At 44.2% G+C, this 21,348-nt stretch overlaps 1 protein-coding gene across 3 annotated transcripts in view; it reads left to right on the forward strand.

The window, feature by feature from the left end:
- Positions 1 to 21,348, forward strand: part of LOC147108276 (phosphatidylinositol 4-phosphate 5-kinase type-1 gamma-like) — a 164,166-nt gene that overhangs the window by 64,389 nt on the left and 78,429 nt on the right. For 2 of the 3 annotated variants that reach the window (XM_086004836.1, XM_086004838.1), the window contains exons 5-10: positions 1,848 to 1,978; positions 4,602 to 4,719; positions 5,594 to 5,635; positions 9,496 to 9,648; positions 10,905 to 11,204; positions 20,726 to 20,931. In XM_086004836.1, coding sequence (XP_085860962.1) covers positions 1,848 to 1,978; positions 4,602 to 4,719; positions 5,594 to 5,635; positions 9,496 to 9,648; positions 10,905 to 11,204; positions 20,726 to 20,931 — 950 coding nt within the window. The remainder of the gene's footprint in view (positions 1 to 1,847; positions 1,979 to 4,601; positions 4,720 to 5,593; positions 5,636 to 9,495; positions 9,649 to 10,904; positions 11,205 to 20,725; positions 20,932 to 21,348) is intronic. The other variant, XM_086004837.1, reaches the window with a different exon arrangement.

Genomic DNA, 21,348 nt, shown 5'->3' on the forward strand with positions numbered 1-21,348 from the left:
TCTTTACAGAAATTGGCTTGAATAATTTGAACAATACAAGATTTTCAAAGGTAAAATAATTAAGTGCTGGGCTTTTCCCCTTGTTAATTGGGCTATCTTCTGTAGTGATTGGGTCAAAGGGATTCACTGAGTACAATTAGTTGCAATATTTCCAGGAGATTGTGGACTGGAGGTTATACTAAGAACCTTGGCTTTCAGTACAAGAAGGTTGGTTCGCAACTGTGGTGTCACATTTAACCCCGAGATGAGCTTTTGACCACATATCCGTGCCATCACTGTTTCCACCTCCGTAACATCATCCGACTCCGCCCCTGCCTCCGCTCATCTGCTGCTGAAACCCTCATCTATGCCTTTGTTACCTCTAGACTTAACTATTCCAATGCACACCTGGCCGCACAGCCAGCCGGCCTCCCACGTTCTACCCTCTAAAACTTGAGGTCATCCAAACCTCTGCTGCCAGTGTCCTAACTCGTACCATGTCCCATTCACCCATTACCCCTGTGCTCGCTGACCTACATTGGCTCCCGGTTAAGCAACACCTTGATTTTAAATAAATAAATAAATAACATTTTCATCCTTGTTTTGAAATCCTTCCATGGCCTCGCCCCTGCCCATCTCTGTAATCTCCTCCAGCCCTAACCCGCCGTGATATCTGCACTCCTCTAATTTTGGCCTCTTGAGCACCCCGAATGTAATTGTTGCACCATTGCCAGCTGTGCCTTCAGCTGCCAAGGCCTTAAGCTCTGGAATTCCCTCCATAAACCTCTCCACCTTTCTACACCTCTTTCCTCCTTTTAGACGCTCCTTAAAACCTATCTCTTTGACCATCTGCCCTAATATTTCCTTGTGTGGCTTGGTGTCGAATTTTATTTGATAACATTCCTGTGAAGCGTCTTGGGGCGTTTTATTGTGTTAAAGGTGCTATATAAATGCAAGTTGTTGTTCAGTAGCCATGCCAGTGAGACTCTGGCTCCTCTCAGTAAACTGGGTCATGTCAAGTTATACCTCTTGCTTAGATGCAGCCTAATGATCCAGCTGCAAATTGATACGATTTTCTGCAATAAATTGGTCGATTTCCCCCCCCCTCCCCCAAAAGTTTTCGTCTGTCTAGACCTGTAACTCGAGATGTAAAGTGAGCATACTTGGATGTTAAGCTATTTAAGTGGTGCACTGAGTAATTATTTAAAATAAGCCCCATAAGTTTTAAAGCCAATGTATGTCAGTTGTTCTGGTTGGATGGCTTCATAAGTCAAGTTCAACCTTCCCTTGATTTATGTCCTTCATTTCCAACATTAAAACGTTGTACAAAGTGACTAAAACATGTTTGAAATGTTGCTGAGACAGTAATCTGGAACACCTGCCTCGATCAACTTGTTGCCTGATTTCCTGCCTGCTGGTCTCATTACATAATCCAAATAAGCATCTAGGATCAAGGCCATCAAATGGTTGAGTTTAACCTTGCCTTCAAAGAGCAGTGTTAAAGACTAAAACTAAATAATTATATAATACAAACTGTTTATAATACAAAAACCGTGGGCCAATCTGACTTATCTATGGAAATGTGCTTTTGTCAACACTTGCTTCAGTTCTGCTAAAGCTAATATGGATATGTGTTCAGTTGAAATTTGTGCTAAGCTGATAAACAGTAGCTGATAAAATTATCTGCAGTATCTTTACATTTGGTGAAGTTCTCAAACAGTAATAAAATCACGTGTTGGCCTTTTTAACCTTTTAATCCTTGTTGACATGGCTTAAGATCTAGACAAGTTTCAGGACACAAAGTAAACAGACCACAGCTCTGCCTCCTACAGATAAAGGATAACCTGATCATCATACATATATTGCAGACAACTTCATCCACTCTTAAAGGAGCCATTCAGCTGGGTATTGGATACACAGTAGGAAACCTCAGCTCGAAGCCTGAAAGGGATGTACTGATGCAGGACTTCTACGTGGTTGAAAGCATATTCTTTCCTAGGCAAGTCAGTCTTTACTGCAAGTAAAACTTTTGTGCACATATAATTGATTGAAACATGCAACTCTTTCCATGCCTTTTTAATTATGTTTCTGTGTCTGTTACTGTTTTAATTGCTAAGCACTTTGACCCGTGCCCCCGAACCAAAGGTGGTGTCTGGTGCGTTGGACAGTGCTTGAGGCATAATATTTCGTATTCTCCTCTTGTAGTTCAAGCCTTCACAGGCTAAACCAAAATGACAAGATAAAAAGGAACTTGCACTTATGTAGCTCCTTATGTCCTCAGGGCATCCCTGAATGCTTCACAGCCTGTGAACTACTTTTGAAATGCAGGCACTGTTATGTAGGCAAATGTGACAGTCAGTTTGTGCATAGCAAGATTCCACAAACATCAAATGAAATTAATGATCAGTTAATCTGTGTTTAATGGTTGGGAGAGCAATGTTGGCTTGGGCACGAGGAGAAATTCATGTTCTTCTTTGAATAGTGCCATGGGATCTTTAAATTCCACATAGGCAGACAGGACCTCGTATTAATGTCTGATCCAATATACGAGGCCTTCTGCGACCGGTGGGCGCCGGAGGGACTAGAGTGTATCATCACCACTGGAAATGGAATTTCAATTTGATTTGTTAATTTTCCTTTTACTTTGGTTTTTTAACTTACAGTCCTTATTGGTTGTGCCCCTTTAAAAATGGGGGCACATGCTGAAACTTAATTAGGCAACTGCCTGAAGTAAAGAGAGTCAGCACCTTCAACAATGCACTCTCGGCAATACACTGACGTGTCAGCCTAGATAATGTGCTCACGTCTGGCTTGAACCCACAACCATCTGATTCAGAGGTGACCGTGCTACCACTGAGCCAAGCTGACATAAGATGCAAGAATTGTTCACCTTTCTTGTGGTAAAAGATTAACTGGACCTACATCTTGCTGTTTGCAAGTCCTTGCTGTGCACAATTTGGCTACTGTGTTTTTCTACATAATGACTGCTCTTTAAAAGTAATTCATTGGCTGTAAAGTGCTTTTGGACTTGAGGACCTAAAGTGTTTTATAAACTAGGGCTGTCAATTAATCACAGTTAACTTCTGCGAGTAACACATTCATTTTTTGGCAATTAATGTTTTAACACGTTAATCGTGGAAGCTGGGGAAATAATACTGGGTTTTTTAACAAAAAAAGGAGTTCCGTTCCATATTTTGTTTACAAATACCACCGATCCTTCCTATTGTGCTTTCAAATTAAAAATATAAAATGATTTGTTTACCTGACACAATCCTCTGGTGCCTGCCCTTGGCGCTATTGCTTCCTAGCCATCTGACCCTTCTTGGCAGGAAGTGTAAGAACAGGTGATGGAAAAAAAATAAAGGAAGCTTGTCAGTCAGTGGGCAATAACACTTGCCACTTTATGTTGGATGGCTGGGAAAGTGTCATTCTGGATTGGGTGGCAAGGCAGAAAGACGCCAGGTTGGGTTGGATGGAGCAGAGAGCCTGAATGTGGCTGAGTAGGGCAGCGAGCCTTCCTTAAAAGGGAAGACAGCTAAAAATAAAAGTATAAATAGAGCTGTCAAGTGAATTAAAAAACTAATTGTGGTTAAAGTAAACCAATATTCAACAGAAAGCAATCGAAAGGGGGGGGGGGGGGAAGGTAAACTGAAGCATTATGGAGCGAACACTATTTAAGAGAAGGACTTCTGCATGGGAAGTTTTTTTAAACTTTGATAGTAAATTGAATAGAAAGACGGTTACTTGTACCTACTATCAAACTGAGTTCCAGTATCATAGAAATACTCTTCATAATAGAGGTCAGTTTGTTTTTCTATATAATAGCACCAGTAATAAAACAAACCTGAATGAAATGGATGCAGTAATTTTATCAATTAAATATGCAGTTAAACCCAAGATTAACTGAGATTAACATTTTCAATTGCGATTAATCATGATTTTTTTAAATCGGTGGACAGCCCTGATGTAAACACAATTGCTTTCTTCTTCAAATTTTAATTGTGACAAAGTAGTAAGTAACAAATGGTCCAGGTATTTACATCAAACTGGTCAGTTATTTATTTGGGTCCTTTGTTTTAGAAACATTTTTCCTTTGACTACTGATTTTGTTGCATGGTTTAACTAAAACTAGCATGGTGAGATTAAACACTGGAGCGACTCTGCGGTGGTGATGCTGAAGAAACTTGCCATAATTATTCAAATACTTTATAATAAGATTGAGCTTGACTCCCAATATGTCTGAATCACTCACTGGTATGTTGAGAGCTCCAGAGACAGTCTTATTAAATTGCTGCATTGAAATATAATGAAATGGGAACTCTATGTTGTAATCATACATTTTAATGCATCTATATGTAATGTATAAACTTAGATTAGCACTGTTAGGTTTCGGTACTGTGTACCACTGTCTGTATTTTTGGACACCTGCAATTCTCAGTGGGTTTAAATGCAGAGAGGCAAGTTGATAATTTCATCAGGGCTTTGTTGGACTATGCTGGAAACTGGGATTGCACTTGGCTGCATATGGTAAGTGCAATACAATTTTTGCGCAGCAGTGATATGGTGCATATTTCTACCTAATTTGGTATATCTTGGCACTCAAGTTTTCTTTTAATTTACAGTGAAGGTAGTAACTTGACTCCAGCACATCACTTTCCTGACTTCAGATTCAAGACCTATGCTCCAATGGCATTTCGTTACTTTAGGGAACTCTTTGGCATTCGACCAGATGACTATTTGGTGAGTGTGGTTATTTTAAGTGCTGGGCTTTCTTGTGCAGTGTGTGCCACAACTGCTTTTTAGCTGACTTGTGTTTTGCGACAAGAATACAAGATCTTTCTTGCTCCCTTTCTCAGTGAATTGGATGTAATGTTGTCATGGGATTCAGTGAAGGGTAATGAGGGTGGGTGGGTTTGTGATTTTTTTTTTTAATTGTATGTCCACGTGCTATGCAAGATCACACAATACAGGAAACTTTGTGCTATCCGGCACCGACGGGACCGAGCTGTTGCCGTTCCCTCAAAACTGCCGGACACTCCAGCGCTAATGTTGAAACATAGAGATTTTCAGCTCTGTGTGAATCAACAAACCCTGTTGCTTAGCAACAGCTTCTAAACAGTCGGCAAGCGTCTCTAGCTGAAGCTGTTGCTTAGCTACAGACCTTGCAGAGCTTGACTGTTGAGAAAAAAGCAACGAAAAGAAACAAAACGGCTCCTGATTTTTGCTGGTGGCTCGAGCTTGCCGGACATTTAGCCTCCGGATAACACACAGTTTCCTGTAGTAGAATTGAAGACTTTGCCCTTTCAAACTTGGGCTATTTCTGGAGAGAACGATGTAACCCCAGAGTGAGGAATCTGTAATTGCAGGTCTGTAGCAGGTGGAGACTGAAATTTGAGGAGAAAAACTAGTGTTATACAACTTTAAAGTGTGTTGGCTTTAAGTTAAATGTTTCCTATAGGTACCATTATGCTAAATGAACCTACTGACCACTCTGGATTCTATATACATACATTCAAATGGTGCTGTGGTCTCTTGTTCCCCCCCCCCCCCCCCCCCCCCCCCCAAGAAACTGTGACAATTAAGGTCACGTCTAAGAAATATGAATCCTTTGCAGATCATCTTTAACATGTTGATGGCTAATGGTTCGAGTTTGCAGGTAATTTTTGTGCCTGCAGTTATGCTTAACCTCACTGGTTCTGCGCTGATCACTGGTGTCTTAATATGATATTTAAAAATCATCTTGTGCTGTGTTTAGGCTGATGGTTAAATGGAGTACTACCAGTAAACTAACCTGCTAACATTTCCAGCTATTAGATCCTGAGAATTTGTGTCTCTGGGTCTGTCATTTTTAGAAAGTTTTCAAATAGCACTGATGCTTAAATAACTTGAATGCGGTTAAAAAAAACACTCCATTATTGCATTCATCTTATAAGCTAAAATAAACACAAAATTTGAAAAACATTGCATCTTTTCCTCACCCATCTTAACACTCATTTAACTTCTGACTAATGTGTTATTCTAACTAATCTGTATCTTCTAATTACTTTATACTTAAGACTTGGCTTACTTTTGTGCATCTAGAAAAACTGGCTGATCAAATGCCAAAGCTCTAACAATTGCACTTGTCTTAGACACAACTATGTCTACCTATTGATGTGTTTTTACAGTTCAGCTCAATGTGCCTGGGCTAGTGAGGGGGGAAAGCAAATCAATAAGGGTTCCATATCACTCTCCAGCCCCCCCAGCTAGAAAATATCAGTGTATGGATGTTGGTTGTAGGGTAGGAATTTGCTTGGCTGTGATTCATTCTGTTGTCGATTGGCCTGTCGACGCTCGCTTTCTAGGGTCGCAGATGAAGAATGGCCACCTGGGTGGGTAGTTGGTGGGCACAGGATTCCTGTGAAGCTATCTCAACATAAGTCAGCAATTCCGGGAGAAGATCATGGTAAAAGAAATTGTACCATGTACTTCGTAATCACAGCCAGTTGCTCTGAGAATCTTGATTGGAGTATTTCGCTGTGTTTGAAATATCCTGTTACCACTCACCGGGAAGATTATGTCTAAGATGCAATAAGATAAACCAACATCGAGCATTAATTACTGGTGGTGGTCTTTGTATTCAATTGTGCCATTGTATTTATAGCATAAGCTCTTTGTTTAAACCGATCATCTTGGTTGGCTTTACTCTGCTTGTGGAAATCTATAAATGGAAATATTTTCCATGGCCTGAAAACCATTGCTGTCCGCTTAGGTTGATTTAATGATAGTGATCACACCAGTGTGTGGAGATGAGAGAAACAAATCATGTGTAAGATATGTGGGAATCGTGCTGAGCCATGTTTCTGTAGTGTCCCTCTGGCATCTTGCTTGTGACCATTCTTCACGTGTGAGCCTAGATTGAGAATGTTGGACAGTTTTCCACTCTGAGTCTGAAGGTCATTGCAGCTGACCCAGATTCTGTCCTGAACTGACACGTTCACAGCCATACCTTTCACCAAGGTTACTAGATAACCATCAGGAATGGGAGCCTGGGCTGATTTCCTCCCCCCACCCAGTACAGGAGCACTGAAGCCAGTTATAGCATATTGGCTAAGAACAGGTAACTCAGTATAGACCAAGGTTCAAGTGTGGGGTCATCCTGTTCTTTATGACTCAGTACCATGATGTACAGTACATTTACCAACTGAGTTTGTTTCACGAAGTGTGCAGTGGTGTGTTTTCTGTGCAGAGAAACTTTTTTTTCTTCATTAGTTAAGATTTTTTCTGTTTCCTTTGGACAGTGAATTCAATTTTATGTGCTAGGAAATGCCCTTGGGTTAATCTGTGCTCTTCTGTCATATGCAACCAGTGTATTGTGAATGCTTCCCATCCCTGAAATATCAACCTAAGAATAGCATTGAGAACTTCCATGTTGCTAATAAATCTATAATTTATGAACCAGTGCAAGATTTTTAAAAATCCACAGTGGATATTCTGATGAGTACCATTTTGATGACCATATAGGCTGCCCTGCATACCGTCCACTGGAAAAATTTCACTCCCATATAGTACCAGCCCAGCTTAAGTTTTTTATTTTGCTTTTCAAAAAGGTGTGGCTTATATGCAAATATATATGGTGTAACCACCTACCTCTAACTTCCCCAAAAAGCAAAGTACTTGCAAAGACCAGGAATATTGTTATCTTAATATATGTTAACTGCTCCAGATTTCACTTAAGGTTTAAAAGCACCATCCACTAACGATAGCTGCCACCAGCATTGTTGGCACCAAGCTTTGCTTTTTACTTTGGGAGCTGGTAATGCTGACCTCCCATCTCTGTTCACTCTAGCACTATTAAATGTTTCTACCCTGGCTGTTTAATATTAAAATGATTTCTCTGTAGCTTTCTTGGCTCTAAATTTGCTCAATGATCTTCTTGGGCAAAAGCAAAAAGGCTGGATAGTCAACCTTATTCCTTTGGGAGTTGCTTCAGTTTCTCTAACTCTAAGCAAGTGGGAAGAGAAAATCACTGGCTTGACCAGAGGTGTAATCAGTCTCAAATAGTCTCGAGTGATATTGGAATTTTTCCACAGTTGATGCAGATCCAAGATGGTGGGTTACAAGCAAAACAGTGAGGACAGGGAGGGGGAATTGGAGAATATTTGTAACATCAATGCATAAAGCTGTTTTAGTACTTGTGTTAGAAGGACTTTTGCAAAAGGTAACCTTCAGGAATGGGGGTTGACATCAAAACAAGCAATTTAAATGCAGAGAAAAACTCTGCCGTGTGAGACTGATCAAACTAGAGTTGCCACATTTTCCAGAGTCTAAACCAAACTGGGAATATGATGGCGAAGGGTGTGGATGGAATCATGGATTGCATTCTGAGGTTTGCTGCTAATGAAAATCCATTGAGATATTAATAAATAATTCCTTCACTTCATCAGACAGACAAACAAAGTGGAAAAAATACTTTTTTTTTTACATGAAATAGATTTTGGATGTCTGAATGGGAGTTTAGAAATTTCCAGACAGCTCTCTACAACGGTCTCTTTCAAAATTGTATAGACGCTAATCAAAGATCAAACTACTCTGCCTGCCATTTGTGTGATTTACCCTTCAGTGACACAGTTGATAGATTTGAGATTGACAGTATAAACTGATTTTCATCATGCCAGCTATTTCATAGTTTGTCCATCTGATGAAAGTCCAAGATAGTGACCTGAATCATCCTAAAGTAATTGCATTGAGGAAGAGAGGGAAGATACTTGAGTCATTAAATCTGCTCGGTCTTCTGGGACAATTTCATTTTTGTATCAAGTATATTAAGTCATTTGATTAACAAGTGCAATTAGAATTTTATTGTAAAGGCAAGCAAAGCTGAAGACCTCATATTTTGTCTGTAACTGTTTTTGTGATTGACTAGCCATGATTTCCCCAGTGGCAAATCGCAGGAGAGTACTGATAACACACACAATGTCGCACAATCACCCTGTTTAGTCTCTCTTCCATTGCTCCCATACTTATGTGCTGGTAACTGAATTATATCCTGAGCCAGTGTCTTATTTTTAACATGGAAAGTAAACTTATTGTGAAAAAAGTGATGTGTATAATACAAATGCAAGTAATTCACAGGGGATGGGTATACGTAATCAGCAAAGGTGGTTTCCTGGGGTATGGCCAGCAATTCTGATTGGCTCTTGGTGTCCACTGTTGCAGCTCCCATTGCTTTCTCTGCAGCTGTTTCAGAACTCTTCCTGTCAGTGACATCATTATGTGGTGTATCAGGCAGTAGGAGACCCTACCTGGTGGGATTCCTTGGAGATGAACATTTGAGTTCCTTGTTCAGAAAAGTTTGTTTCTTTAAAATGTATTTATTTTGTCAATGTTAAATGGGGGAGTGCCTTAAAGTACAGAAACCCCACAGTGCAGATAGAGGCCATTAAAAAAAATTGTGTGGGAGAGTTGGTGATAAATGTATTGGCAAAAGTTGGATTCTAAATAACAGTGTTTGCTTTTTGATGTGTTCTCTCTCAGTATTCGTTATGCAATGAACCCTTGATTGAACTCTCCAATCCTGGTGCCAGTGGGTCTCTGTTTTATGTGACTAGTGACGATGAGTTTATTATAAAGACCGTCATAAACAAAGAAGCAGAATTTCTGCAAAAGTTGCTTCCAGGTTATTACATGGTAAGTGAATTTTCTCCTTCCCACCCCCCTCCTTTTTTTTACTACCTCTTTTCTTGAAGGTGTCGACTCTTGCCGGAATATAGTTCCACAGACACCAGCTGCCCTCTGGTACCTCACCAAAGTAGCGATTCACATGTGGGCCTAGATGGTGAGTGGCAGTAAGTTATGAGACCCATCCATATGTGGGATCTGATACATTGGGCAGGATTTTCATTGGGCCGTGGAGGTGGGATTGGAGGCGTGTGGGGGGTTAAAATCCTGAAATCGGGGGTCTCGACACCATCCCGCCTCCGTGCCAGTTTCAAAGGAGACGGGTACCTGCCCCGCACTGGGACCCGCCTCCCCGAGGCGGGAAGGGGATTAGTGCCAATTAACTGCCTGTTAACAGGCAGTTTTTAGCCTAATCCCTATTTTTAAGGTTGAAGTGTGGGATTCCCGACGGCTCCAAACCACGCCAAGTTAGAGGAGGCGGACCGTCGGGATGAAGGGCTTGGCGGGGTCGAGATGTCCGGTGTTCAGGTGAGTGATGGGTACATGAGTGCAAAGGTAAGTGTGTTTGGCGTGTGTAAAGTGTTGAAAGAAGTTTTACATACCTTTACTTACTTTTACAGCCTTCCTTTAGGTCTCTGGAGTCCCTCATCTCACTGGCACAGAAAGCAGAATGACTGTGATCTGTCAAAAATTGCAGCATTCAGCTTTCTGTTCTGGGGAGATCTCTAAATCATCCTGACAGGAAGGAATTAACTTGGAGTACAGATTGTCAGTGTTTGACAGCTTCAAACAGCTGTGAAACGCTGATATTTCATCTGTCAAAAGGTCCTGACAGATGAAATTTCAATCTGTGACATCACCTGTTGCCGGGTGGCCCTTAATTGGCCTGCTGAGCCTGCTGGGCGGGCTCAACAAGGTCAATCAAGTCAAAATCGCGTGGGTTGGCTAGAACTCGATGGAGGCGGGACTACAACCCCGAAAGTTGCAGTCCCGCCTCCAACCCGACGACTCAATGAAAATTCAGCCCATTGAGTGTCGGCTGACTGCTCAACTGTGGGGAGGCAATGCAACCTCTGCTGATGTCCACACAGTTTCCCATAACAATATAGTGTCAAATATAACGTGAAATATAAAAATGAAATGGCATCCAATTGACTCAATGTCTTGGTATCTAGAGCATAATGCTGTGCTGCAGTCAAGTGAAGAATGACTGTCAGCTCATTTGTTACACTGATGCATTGAAAATAGTTTCTCTTTTTTTCCAGAACCTGAATCAGAACCCAAGGACGCTTTTGCCAAAGTTTTATGGACTCTACTGCGTCCAGTCTGGTGGCAAAAACATCCGAGTGGCAGTGATGAATAATGTGTTGCCACGGGTAGTGAAGATGCACATGAAGTATGATTTAAAAGGTTCAACCTACAAACGGCGGGCTTCAAGAAAAGAGCGTGAGAAATGCAGGCCAACATTCAAAGACCTGGACTTCATGCAGGATTTCCCAGATGGGTTGTTAATGGACACGGACACTAACACTGCTCTGGTTAAAACCCTACAGAGAGATTGCCTGGTAAGATTAGAGTCAGGGTTATAAAGCTAGAGGGGAGAAAGGTTAGCAATGGTCATACAACTCTACAATAATGTTCTGGTCAAGGCTCACTGCATGGAACAGGAAACTGATTTGGGCAATAATTATTGCTTTTTATACTTGCAAGTAATACTCCGGAAGGATGAAGAACATAAGAACATAAGAAATAGGAGCAGGAGTAGGCCAATCGGCCCCTCGAGCCTGCTCCGCCATTCAATAAGATCATGGCTGATCTGATCCTAACCGCCAATCCACTATCACAGAACCATCTCCTGAATCTAACAGAATTAGACACGCGAAATAGGAGCAGGATCAGGCTACACGGCCCCTGGGCCCGCTCCGCTACCCACAGGGCCATGACCGATCCGAGCCTAGACTCATGCCCAAATTCCTGCCCGCTCCCCGTAACCTTTAATTCCCTTTACTTCTCGGAAACTGTCTATTTCTGTTTTAAATTTATGTAATGATGTAGCTTCTACAGCTTTTTGGGGCAGCATATTCCATGGACCTACCACCCTCTGAGTGAAGTAGTTCCTCCTCATCTCAGTTTTGAAAGAGCAGCCCCTTATTCTAAGACTATGCCCCCTAGTTCTAGTTTCACCCATCGGGAACATCTTCCCCGCATCCACCCGATCCAACCCCTTCACAGTCTTATATGTTTCAATAAGATCGCCTCTCATTCTTCTGAACTCCAATGAGTAGAGTCCCAATCTACTCAGCCTCTCCTCATATGTCCATCCCCTCATCCCCGGGATTAACTGAGTGAACCTTCTTTGTACTGACTCGAGAGCAAGTATGTCCTTTCTTAAGTATGGACACCAAAACTGTACGCAGTATTCCAGGTGCGGTCTCACCAATACCTTGTACAACTGAAGCAATACCTCCCTATTTTTATATTCTATCCCCCTAGCAATGAAAGCCAACATTCCATTGGCCTTCTTAATCACTTGCTGCACCTGCATACTAACCTTTTGAGTTTCGTGCACCAGGACCCCCAGATCCCTTTGTACTTCAGTACTTTCCAGTTTCTTGCCATTAAGATAATAACTTGCTCTACAATTTTTCCTGCCAAAGTGCATAACCTCACACTTTCCAGTATTGTATTCCATCTGCCAAATCTCTGCCCACTTAGCCTGTCGATGTCCCCTTGCAGGTTTTTTATGTCCTCCTCACTCGCTACTTTCCCTCCCATCTTAGTATCATCTGCAAACTTTGATATGTTAATACTCGGTCCCCTCCTCCAAATCGTTAATATAGATTGTAAAGAGTTGGGGACCCAGCACTGACCCCTGCGGAACACCACTAGTTACTGATTGCCAGTCTGAGAATGAACCATTTATCCCAACTCTCTGCCTTCTGTTAGATAGCCAATCCTCTATCCATGCCAGAATATTACCCCCAATCCTGTGATTTTTTATCTTAAGCAATAATCTTTTGTGTGGCACCTTGTCAACTGCCTTTTGGAAGTCTAAATACACTACATCCACTGGTTCCCCTTTATCCACCCTATATGTTACTTCCTCAAAGAACTCCAGCAAATTTGTCAAACATGACTTCCCCTTCATAAAACCATGCTGACTTTGTCCTATTAAATTATGATTATCCAAATGTCCTGTTACTGTCTCCTTAATAATGGACTCCAAAATTTTACCTACCACAGATGTTAGGCTAACCGGTCTATAGTTTCCAGCCTTCTGTCTACTGTCCTTTTTAAATAAGGGTGTTACATTAGCAGTTTTCCAGTCTGCCGGGACCTTTGCCGAGTCCAGGGAGTTTTGGAAAATTATTACCAATGCATCCACAATCCCTACCGCCACTTCCCTCAAGACCCTAGGATGTAAGCCATCAGGTCCAGGTGATTTATCCGCCTTGAGTCCCATTATTTTAGCGAGTACCACTTCCTTAGTGATTTTGATCGTGTTTAGCTCCTCCACCCCCCCCCCCCCCCCCCCTTTAGCCCCCTGTTTGTCCAGTGTTGGGATATTCTTAGTGTCTTCTACTGTAAAGACTGATATAAAATATTCATTCAGTGTTTTTGCCATCTCCATATTTCCCACCATTAATTTCCCAGCCTCATCCTCTAAGGGACCAACATTTACTTTAGCCACCCTTTTTCTTTTTATATAACTATAAAAACTCTTGCTATCTGTTTTTATATTTTTTGCTAATTTACTTTCATAATCTATCTTCCCTTTCTTAATCAATCTTTTTGTTATTTTTTGCTGTCTTTTAAAGTTTTCCCAATCCTCTATCCTCCCACTAGATTTGGCTACCTTATATGCCCTTGTTTTTAGTCGAATACTATCCTTAATTTCTTTACTTAGCCACGGATGGCTGTCTTTTCTTTTACACCCTTTTCTTCTCAGTGGAATATATTTTTTTTGGAAGTTGTAAAATAACTCCTTAAATGTACACCACTGATCATGTATCGTCTTACCCTTTAATCTATTTTCCCAATCCACTCTACTCAATTCCGCTCTGATACCTTCATAGCCTCCTTTATTCAAGCTTAGCACGCTTGTTTGAGATCCAACCTTCTCACCCTCTAATTGAATATGGAATTCAACCATGTTATGGTCACTCATTCCAAGGGGATCCTTTACTAGGACATTTTTAATTAATCCCATATCGTTACACAGGACCAGATCTAAGGTTGCTTGCCCCCTGGTCGGTTCAGTTACATACTGCTCAAGAAACCCATCCCTAATACACTCAATGAACTCATCCTCAAGGCAGCCCTGCCCAATTTGATTTGTCCAATTAATATGATAGTTAAAATCCCCCATAATTATAGATGTTCCCTTATTACAAGCCTCAACTATTTCCTGATTGATACTCCGTCCAACAGAGTTGCCACTGTTCGGAGGCCTATAGACTACGCCCACGAGTGTTTTTTTCCCCTTATTATTCCTTACCTCCACCCAAACTCTTTCATTATCCTGATCTTTTGACCCAATATCATTTCTCTGTATTACAGTGATTCCTTCCTTTATTAACATAGCCACCCCACCTCCCCTTCCTTCCTGCCTGTCCTTCCTGATCGTTAAATAACCTGGTATGTTTAATTCCCAGGCATTGTCACCCTGCAGCCATGTTTCTGTAATGGCCACAAGATCATACCCATAAGTAGTTAATTGTGCCATTAACTCGTCTATTTTGTTACGAATGCTGCGTGCATTCAGATAGAGAACTTTCAAAGATGTTTTGTGACACTTAGTTCCTGCTTTTGCCCTTTTTATTACTTTACCTTTTACTCCATACCTTCTGCCCCTTCCTGACACGCTCTGGTTTTTAATTTCCCCACTGCTACCTAAGTCTATGACCTTCTCTGTTGTCATTTTTATTATTTGCTCTCTAGGAACCTCCCCCCCACTAGTTAGTTTAAAGCCCTCTCTACAGCCCTAGTTATATGATCCGCCAGGACTCTAGTCCCAGCACTGGCCAAGTGAAGCCCGTCCCAACGGAACAGCTCCCTCCTGCCCCAGTACTGGTGCCAGTGTCCCAGGAAGCAAAACCCATTTCTCCCACACCAGTCTTTGAGCCACGCATTTAACTCTCTAATTTTATTTGTCCTAGCCAAATTCGCTCGTGGCTCAGGTAATAATCCAGAGATTATTACCCTTGTGGTTCTGCTTTTTAATTTGGCCCCTAGCTGCTCAAACTCCCTCAGCAGAACCTCCTTCCTTGTCCTATCTATGTCGTTGGTACCAACATGGACCACGACAACTGGATCCTCCCCCTCCCACTCCAAGTTTCTCCCCAGTCCAGAGGAGATGTCCTTAACCCTGGCACCGGGCAGGCAACACAGCCTTCGGGACTCTCGCTCTTGGCTGCAAAGAACTCTATCTATCCCCCTAACGATACTATCCCCTACCACTACAACATTTATTTTAACTCCCCCCCCCCCCCCCCCCCCCCCCCCGCCCACTTGAATAGCCCCCTGCTCTACGGTGCTGTGGCCAGGTTGCTCATCCTCCCTGCAGTCCCTGCTCCTGTCCCCACAGGGAGTAAGAGCCTCGAACCTGTTGGACAAGTGCAAGGGCTGCGGCTCCTCCAACACAACCTCCTGGATCCCCGTACCTGCCTCACTTCTAGTCACACCATCCTGACCCTGGCCACGGACTACATCTGAATTAATTAATCTAATTGGTGTGACTACCTCGTGATACACAGAGTCCAGCTAACTCTCCCCCTCCCTGATGTGTCTCAGTGTTTGAAGCTCGGACTTCAGCTCTTCAACACGGAGCTGGAGTTCCTCGAGCAGCCAACACTTACTGCAAATGTGATCACTGTGAGCATCAATGGTGTTCACCAGCTCCCACATATTGCAGCAGCAACACATCGCCTGATCTCCCATTCTATGTAATTAATTAAATTTATTAATATTATTCTTAAATATCCTCTGCCCCGATTCTAGATGGTGAATATCACACCTTAGAAACTATAAACCAAAGAGATTTAAGCTTAAAAGGGAGAAATACTTACCAACCAATCACTTACCCGCTTTCTGGTGATGTCACACTTGGATTACTTTTGACCTCTCTCCTTCCAGACTGGAGACTGGTACGCCTTACCTGGTCTCTGGGACTTTTATAGCCCTGCTCTGCCGCTGAGTTCCTGCCGACGCTGTGAGGCCTTACCTGGTCTCTGGGACTTTTATAGCCCCGCTCTGCCGCTGAGTTCCTGCCGACGCTGTGAGGCCTTACCTGGTCTCTGGGACTTTTCTAGCCCCGCTCTGCCGCTCAGGATTCCCGCCGACGCTGTGAGGCCTTACCTGGTCTCTGGGACTTTTATAGCCCCGCTCTGCCGCTCAGGATTCCCGCCGAACAACAATATTAAATGGTATGGGGGTGGGGAAAAGCAGGAAAATGAGATTAGAGCAGGTCGCTCCTGTGGGAGTGTTATCACCACAGAAATTATGATCTGAATGACCATAAGTAACCACGTGTTACCATCTGGAATGGGTTTCAGTGATTTTTTTGGGGTGGAGGGGTGTTAAGGAAGAGGAAGTTGTAACGAGTGGTTTTTCCAGTGAATTTTCAAGTTTTCTTGATTGAACTGGGAACAGTTTGCCTGGCCAAAGGGTTTCTCCAGGAGATATGGGCCACGATTTTCCCATTGGTGGCGGGTTGGGTGCGGGTCAGGTGGTAGGCGGGTTCCGGTCCCGCCGCCACTTTCAGCCGGTAAAAATTTGCGATTTTTGCCTTAATTAGGCAATTGAGTCCCTGCGTGTGCGTTCCCCTGGCCAATTAGTGTTTTGGCCTGTAACTCTCCTCTGCTGACGTCTGTTAGCCAGCTGCATTTAAGGGGCCCATGCAGCCTTGGTTCATTCTCTCATTATTTGCTGCTGGATTTCCTTCTGCCAACTGCTGACATGACTACCTCAAGGGCCAAGGCCTCTCCCTGATTTGATGATGACTCCCTCCATGCTCTTGTGGAGGGAGTCAGAGGTCGCCAGGAGGTCCTGTTCCCATCTCCTGGGAGCAAGAAGCCACCACAGCAAACAAAAGCAGCCTGGCTGCAAATTTCACAGGAGGCGAGTTCCAGATCCATGTGCACTCGAACCTGGGTGCAGTGCAGAAGAAGTTCAATGACCTGGCCCGCTCAGGAAAAGTGAGTATAACATCACACTTGGCCTCAATCTGCTGCCCTTCTCCTCTCATCACCTGCACTCTGCATTGTCAACCTACTCCTGCACATCCCACTTTACCCTTACATCCCTTGCACCCTTAACCATCCCTCTCTATGTACACAATCACATCACTATTCGACTATGTTGCCCTCACACTCGCTATCACTGTTATGCTATGACAACAGCTAACAACGCACAGGGCGGGCCCTTGGTATTGGCACCTCACTCCATCTTTGTCTCCTTCTAAGCATCTATGCTATGGATTCTCTACACTCACTCCATCATTCTCACTCAAACTCCACTTGTCTCCCTCATTGCAGGAAATGAGAGCCCACAATAAAAGGGAGAGGGCTATGACAGGAGGAGGGCCACCTTCCATAGCCTATCTCTCCAACGCTGAGGAGACGGCCCTGGAAATAATTGGAGGCGATGAGGATCTGGAAGTGGGGGACAGCCAGATGGGCGCAGCAGAGCAAGCTGGTGACAGAATAGATTTGCATCTCTCTTTTACATTGCAAAAGTGACTGATATGGCATCTGATGCTCATACAGATTGACTTTCGATGATCTGCACTATTCCATGTGTATGCTACGTTAATATCGCATGTCTAACTCATGCCTTTACTCTCCCACAGGACCATCAACAGCCCCCCTCCCCACTGTCCAGGAGGAAGAGCCTGAGCCAGAAGACTCCTCAGATGAACCTGCAACCTCTGAGGGCGCAGCGTCAGCAGGATTAAGCGCACCCAGCACCGAGATGTACACCTCGGTGGGACCTTCGGGAGATAGAGTAGTGTTGTCACCTGGTGTATCACAGCTCACAAGTGAGCATCAGCAGATGGTGGAGACCGGGATAGCAGTGGAATGTCCTCGGCGGAGGCCGCAGGGCGCTCCCAGCTCTGCTCCGCTGCATGTGGACCCTGTGCCTCTGGGTCCATCCAGAAAGAGAACGGTGCTGGAACTCCAGGAATAAGTGCAGGAGTCTCTGGCAGGTTTTGTCTCCAGGGTCACTGCGAGTGTGGAGAGGATGGAGAAGTCCATCTCTTAACATGAACAGTGCCTTTGTGGAGGCAATGGCGTGTGAATGCACCACCACGGAAAGGATGGCTACCTCTCTAGAAAGGATGGTCAAGGTAGAGGAGAGGATGGCTACGGCCATGGAGGTAATAAGTCACCAGAGTCTGGAAAACAAGGTGAATGCTCAGAATACACTGACATCTCTGGAGGAGTGATGGGCAGCTATTGAGCGGAGAAACCAGAGCTTCATGGAAGTCCTTTTGAGTAGGACTGCCAGTGCAGATACGGGTCCTCATGGCCCCCTTGATGTGCAGCAAGGTGCTGTCAAGCCACTTGCTAGCACTGAAGTGGGCTGACGCATGAGAGGGATGTTGGTGGCAGGCAACAAGGAAGTGGGGGCTCCTCTCCAAGCGCTCACGCTTCCATGCCACTGAATAGACCTCGGTCAGAGTCCTCACCCAACTGGGATGGGCATCTCAGCCCCTGCACGGACGCAGGAGGAGCAGATTGTTGACGAGCCCCCAGAGGACGCCCGCCAAAGGTGTCGAAGAAGGAGCAGCATGAAAGTGAGCAAGGTGCCTCCAGATCTATTGAAGCCACAGGGGAAGCACCACATAGAAGCATGCGGAAGATAAAGCACAATTAGTCACAAGGGTAGGCACTTAGGTGTTCTGTTGTTTAATTTTTGCCATTGTCATCCTTTTGTGAATTGATTAAACAGAAGTGATGGCAAAGTGAGGGCTCAGGGCGACTTGCATTTGTAATGATGGTGGTCAGGTTCCTGTCCATTGTTTATGGTGTGATAGGAAGGTGCCAGCCCCATGTGTTTGATTCGTCTACCAAAACGAATCTGATAAATATTAGTGCGTTCCTTGCATCCCGGGCAGCAACATGCTCGCATGCTGCTGCAGCTGGCTGATCCGCCTCCGCAAGGTCGTCTTCCTCCTCCTCATCTGAGGAGGCTATGCGCTGAGCCATTTGTTTCTCAGGCAGTTGCAAGCCACGATGCTGTGCGATGTTATGTTGTGCAGTGCACAGCAGACCACGATGATTCTGGAGACCCTGGCTGCTGAGTACTGTAGGGCTCCACCTGATTTGTCAAGGCATCTGAATCGCATCTTCAGCAAGCCGATGGATTGCTCGATGATGGCTCTGGTGGAAATGTGGCTGGCATTGTAGCGCTCCTCAGCTTCATTCGATGGCCTCCTCAACGGCGTCATCAGCCACGTCTTCAGGGGATAGCCCTTGTCTCCAAGTAGCCATCCGGAAAGTTGGGTTGACGGATTGAAGAGTGGAGGCACACTAGACTGCCGCAGGATGAATGAATCATGACAGTGTCCTTTTGTGGTTGTTAAGGGAGTGGAAGCCCTTGCGGTTGACAAAAACAGCTGCGTTGTGATGGGGTGCGCTAATGGTCACGTGTGCAGTCTATGACGCCCTGCACCCTTGGCAGGCCTGCCATATTTGCAAAGCCAACTGCACGCGTGGTTACACTTGCTTGATCCATCAAGAAGTGGATGTAATTGTGCGCCTTTGCAAAGAGGGCATTGGTTACTTGCGTGATGCAAGTGTGTGTGGACAACTCAGGGATGCCACTGATGTCTGCTGATGAGCCCTGGAAGGACCCTGAAGCAATAAAATTGAGGGCGGTGGTGACTTTGACGGCCACTGGTAAGGGGTGTCCACCCACTCCTCTGGGCTCCAGGTGTTGGTGCAGCATTGCGCTGATGTCAGCGACTACCTCTCGCGAAAGTCTCAGCCTTGGCACTACTGCTCGGTCATGTTGAGGAAGGTTATCCTTGGCCTGTAAACCCTGTGTTGGGGATATCGCCTGCGGCGAGTTGCAGCCCTGCGCTGACGCCTTCTGCCCTGTGCAGCATCAGGTGGGTGAGCAGGAGGTTGGCGCTCCTGTTGTTGCTGCTGCTGTTCCTGGTTCTGCTGCCGTGGCTGCTCTTCCTCCAAATCTGAAGACCAGGATGAAGGGAAATAAATGGTTCCCATGCTGCTGGTAGATATCTCAGTTGAGGAAGCGCTCAGTCAGTGTGGGGAGAGGGTTTTTCCAGGTGGTCACAGTGGAGATGGATCTCCGCTTCATCACTTCCAAGATCAATAGACCTGCAAAAAGTTTTCCAAGACTTGAAAAAACAAAGTTCTGCCACCTGAAACTGAGTCTTGTTGAGAGCTCTGTTTTTATGCTGGAGCTGCAGCTGTTAAGAAGGCAGCCACTTGTGAAGCCGGCACAATTAGCTGGCGTGGTTTGGGAACAGCGTGGAACACGCAGAAAAACTGGCAAAATCTTAAAGGGCTGTCCAAATAGCATTATCCAGGCAGTTAACAAGCAGTTAACTGCCTTAAGGGCCTATCCCGCCGCTTGGTGGTGGGACTGGTTGAAAGTCTGGGAGCCCACCTTTGACAAAGTTACACAGAGCAGGGTGGATGGCGGAATCAGAACCCACCACCATTATTTGAAATTTTACCACCTGACCCGCCTCCAAACCCGCCCTCTGAGCGCCGGCAAAATTGCGGCCATGGTGTGGGTGTGCTCCAGCCACTGCTAGCCCAGAACAGCAACCAACGGGTAATATTGCTGCATGCTAACAATTTAACGTAATTAATCTGAGATTGGATGGAATACTGCAATTTTGCAGCATATTTCTTATTTCAGGTTGAATATATTTTTATATTGAGTTTTGTTCAACAATTTAATCTTTTGGAACATTTTAATTCCAGTTTATTTTTTTTGTGCAGTGTCAGACAAGCTCTATTGCTGGATTATTTGATTTCCTCTCACTCCTGTTTTGTGTGCTGATTAGTGGTTCTGTTATTTCTCTTCTCTCTTCCTGCAATCTCAATAGGTGCTAGAGAGCTTTAAAATCATGGATTACAGTTTGTTGTTAGGAGTTCACAAGTTGGACCAAGCAGAGCGTGAGAGGCAGTCCGAGGGATCACTCGGTACCTCTGATGAGAAGCGACCCATTGCACAGAAAGCTCTCTATTCCACACCCATGGAATCTATTCAAGGTGGAACTTCACGGGGCGAGTCCATTGACATGGATGATACGTATGTACCATGTTTTTTAAAAAACCTTTTATTTTAATGTTTGTGCTTACAAATGCTGGAGCATAGAGTGGTTGACTTTGATCATATAGTGTCTCCAACAACTGCTCCCAGAGTAAATACAGCATGAATCTTAAAACAATCACTATCACTAGAGAAAAGGTGCTTGGCAAACTAATGGGATTAAAGGCTGACAAGTCCCCTGGACCTGATGGCCTGCATCCTCGGGTCTTAAAAGAAGTGGCTGCAGAGATAGTGGATGCATTGGTTGTAATCTACCAAAATTCCCTGGATTCAGGAAAGGTCCGAGTGGATTGGAAAACTGCAAATGTAAAGCCCATATTCAAGAAAGAAAGGAGACAGAAAGCAGGAAACTATAGGCCAGTTAGCCGAACATCTGTCATTGGGAAAATGCTGGAA

Source organism: Somniosus microcephalus, chromosome 13 (assembly GCF_052327205.1).
Source record: "Somniosus microcephalus isolate GS21.2 chromosome 13, FLI_Smic_1.0, whole genome shotgun sequence".
Taxonomy (NCBI): Eukaryota; Metazoa; Chordata; class Chondrichthyes; order Squaliformes; family Somniosidae; genus Somniosus; species Somniosus microcephalus.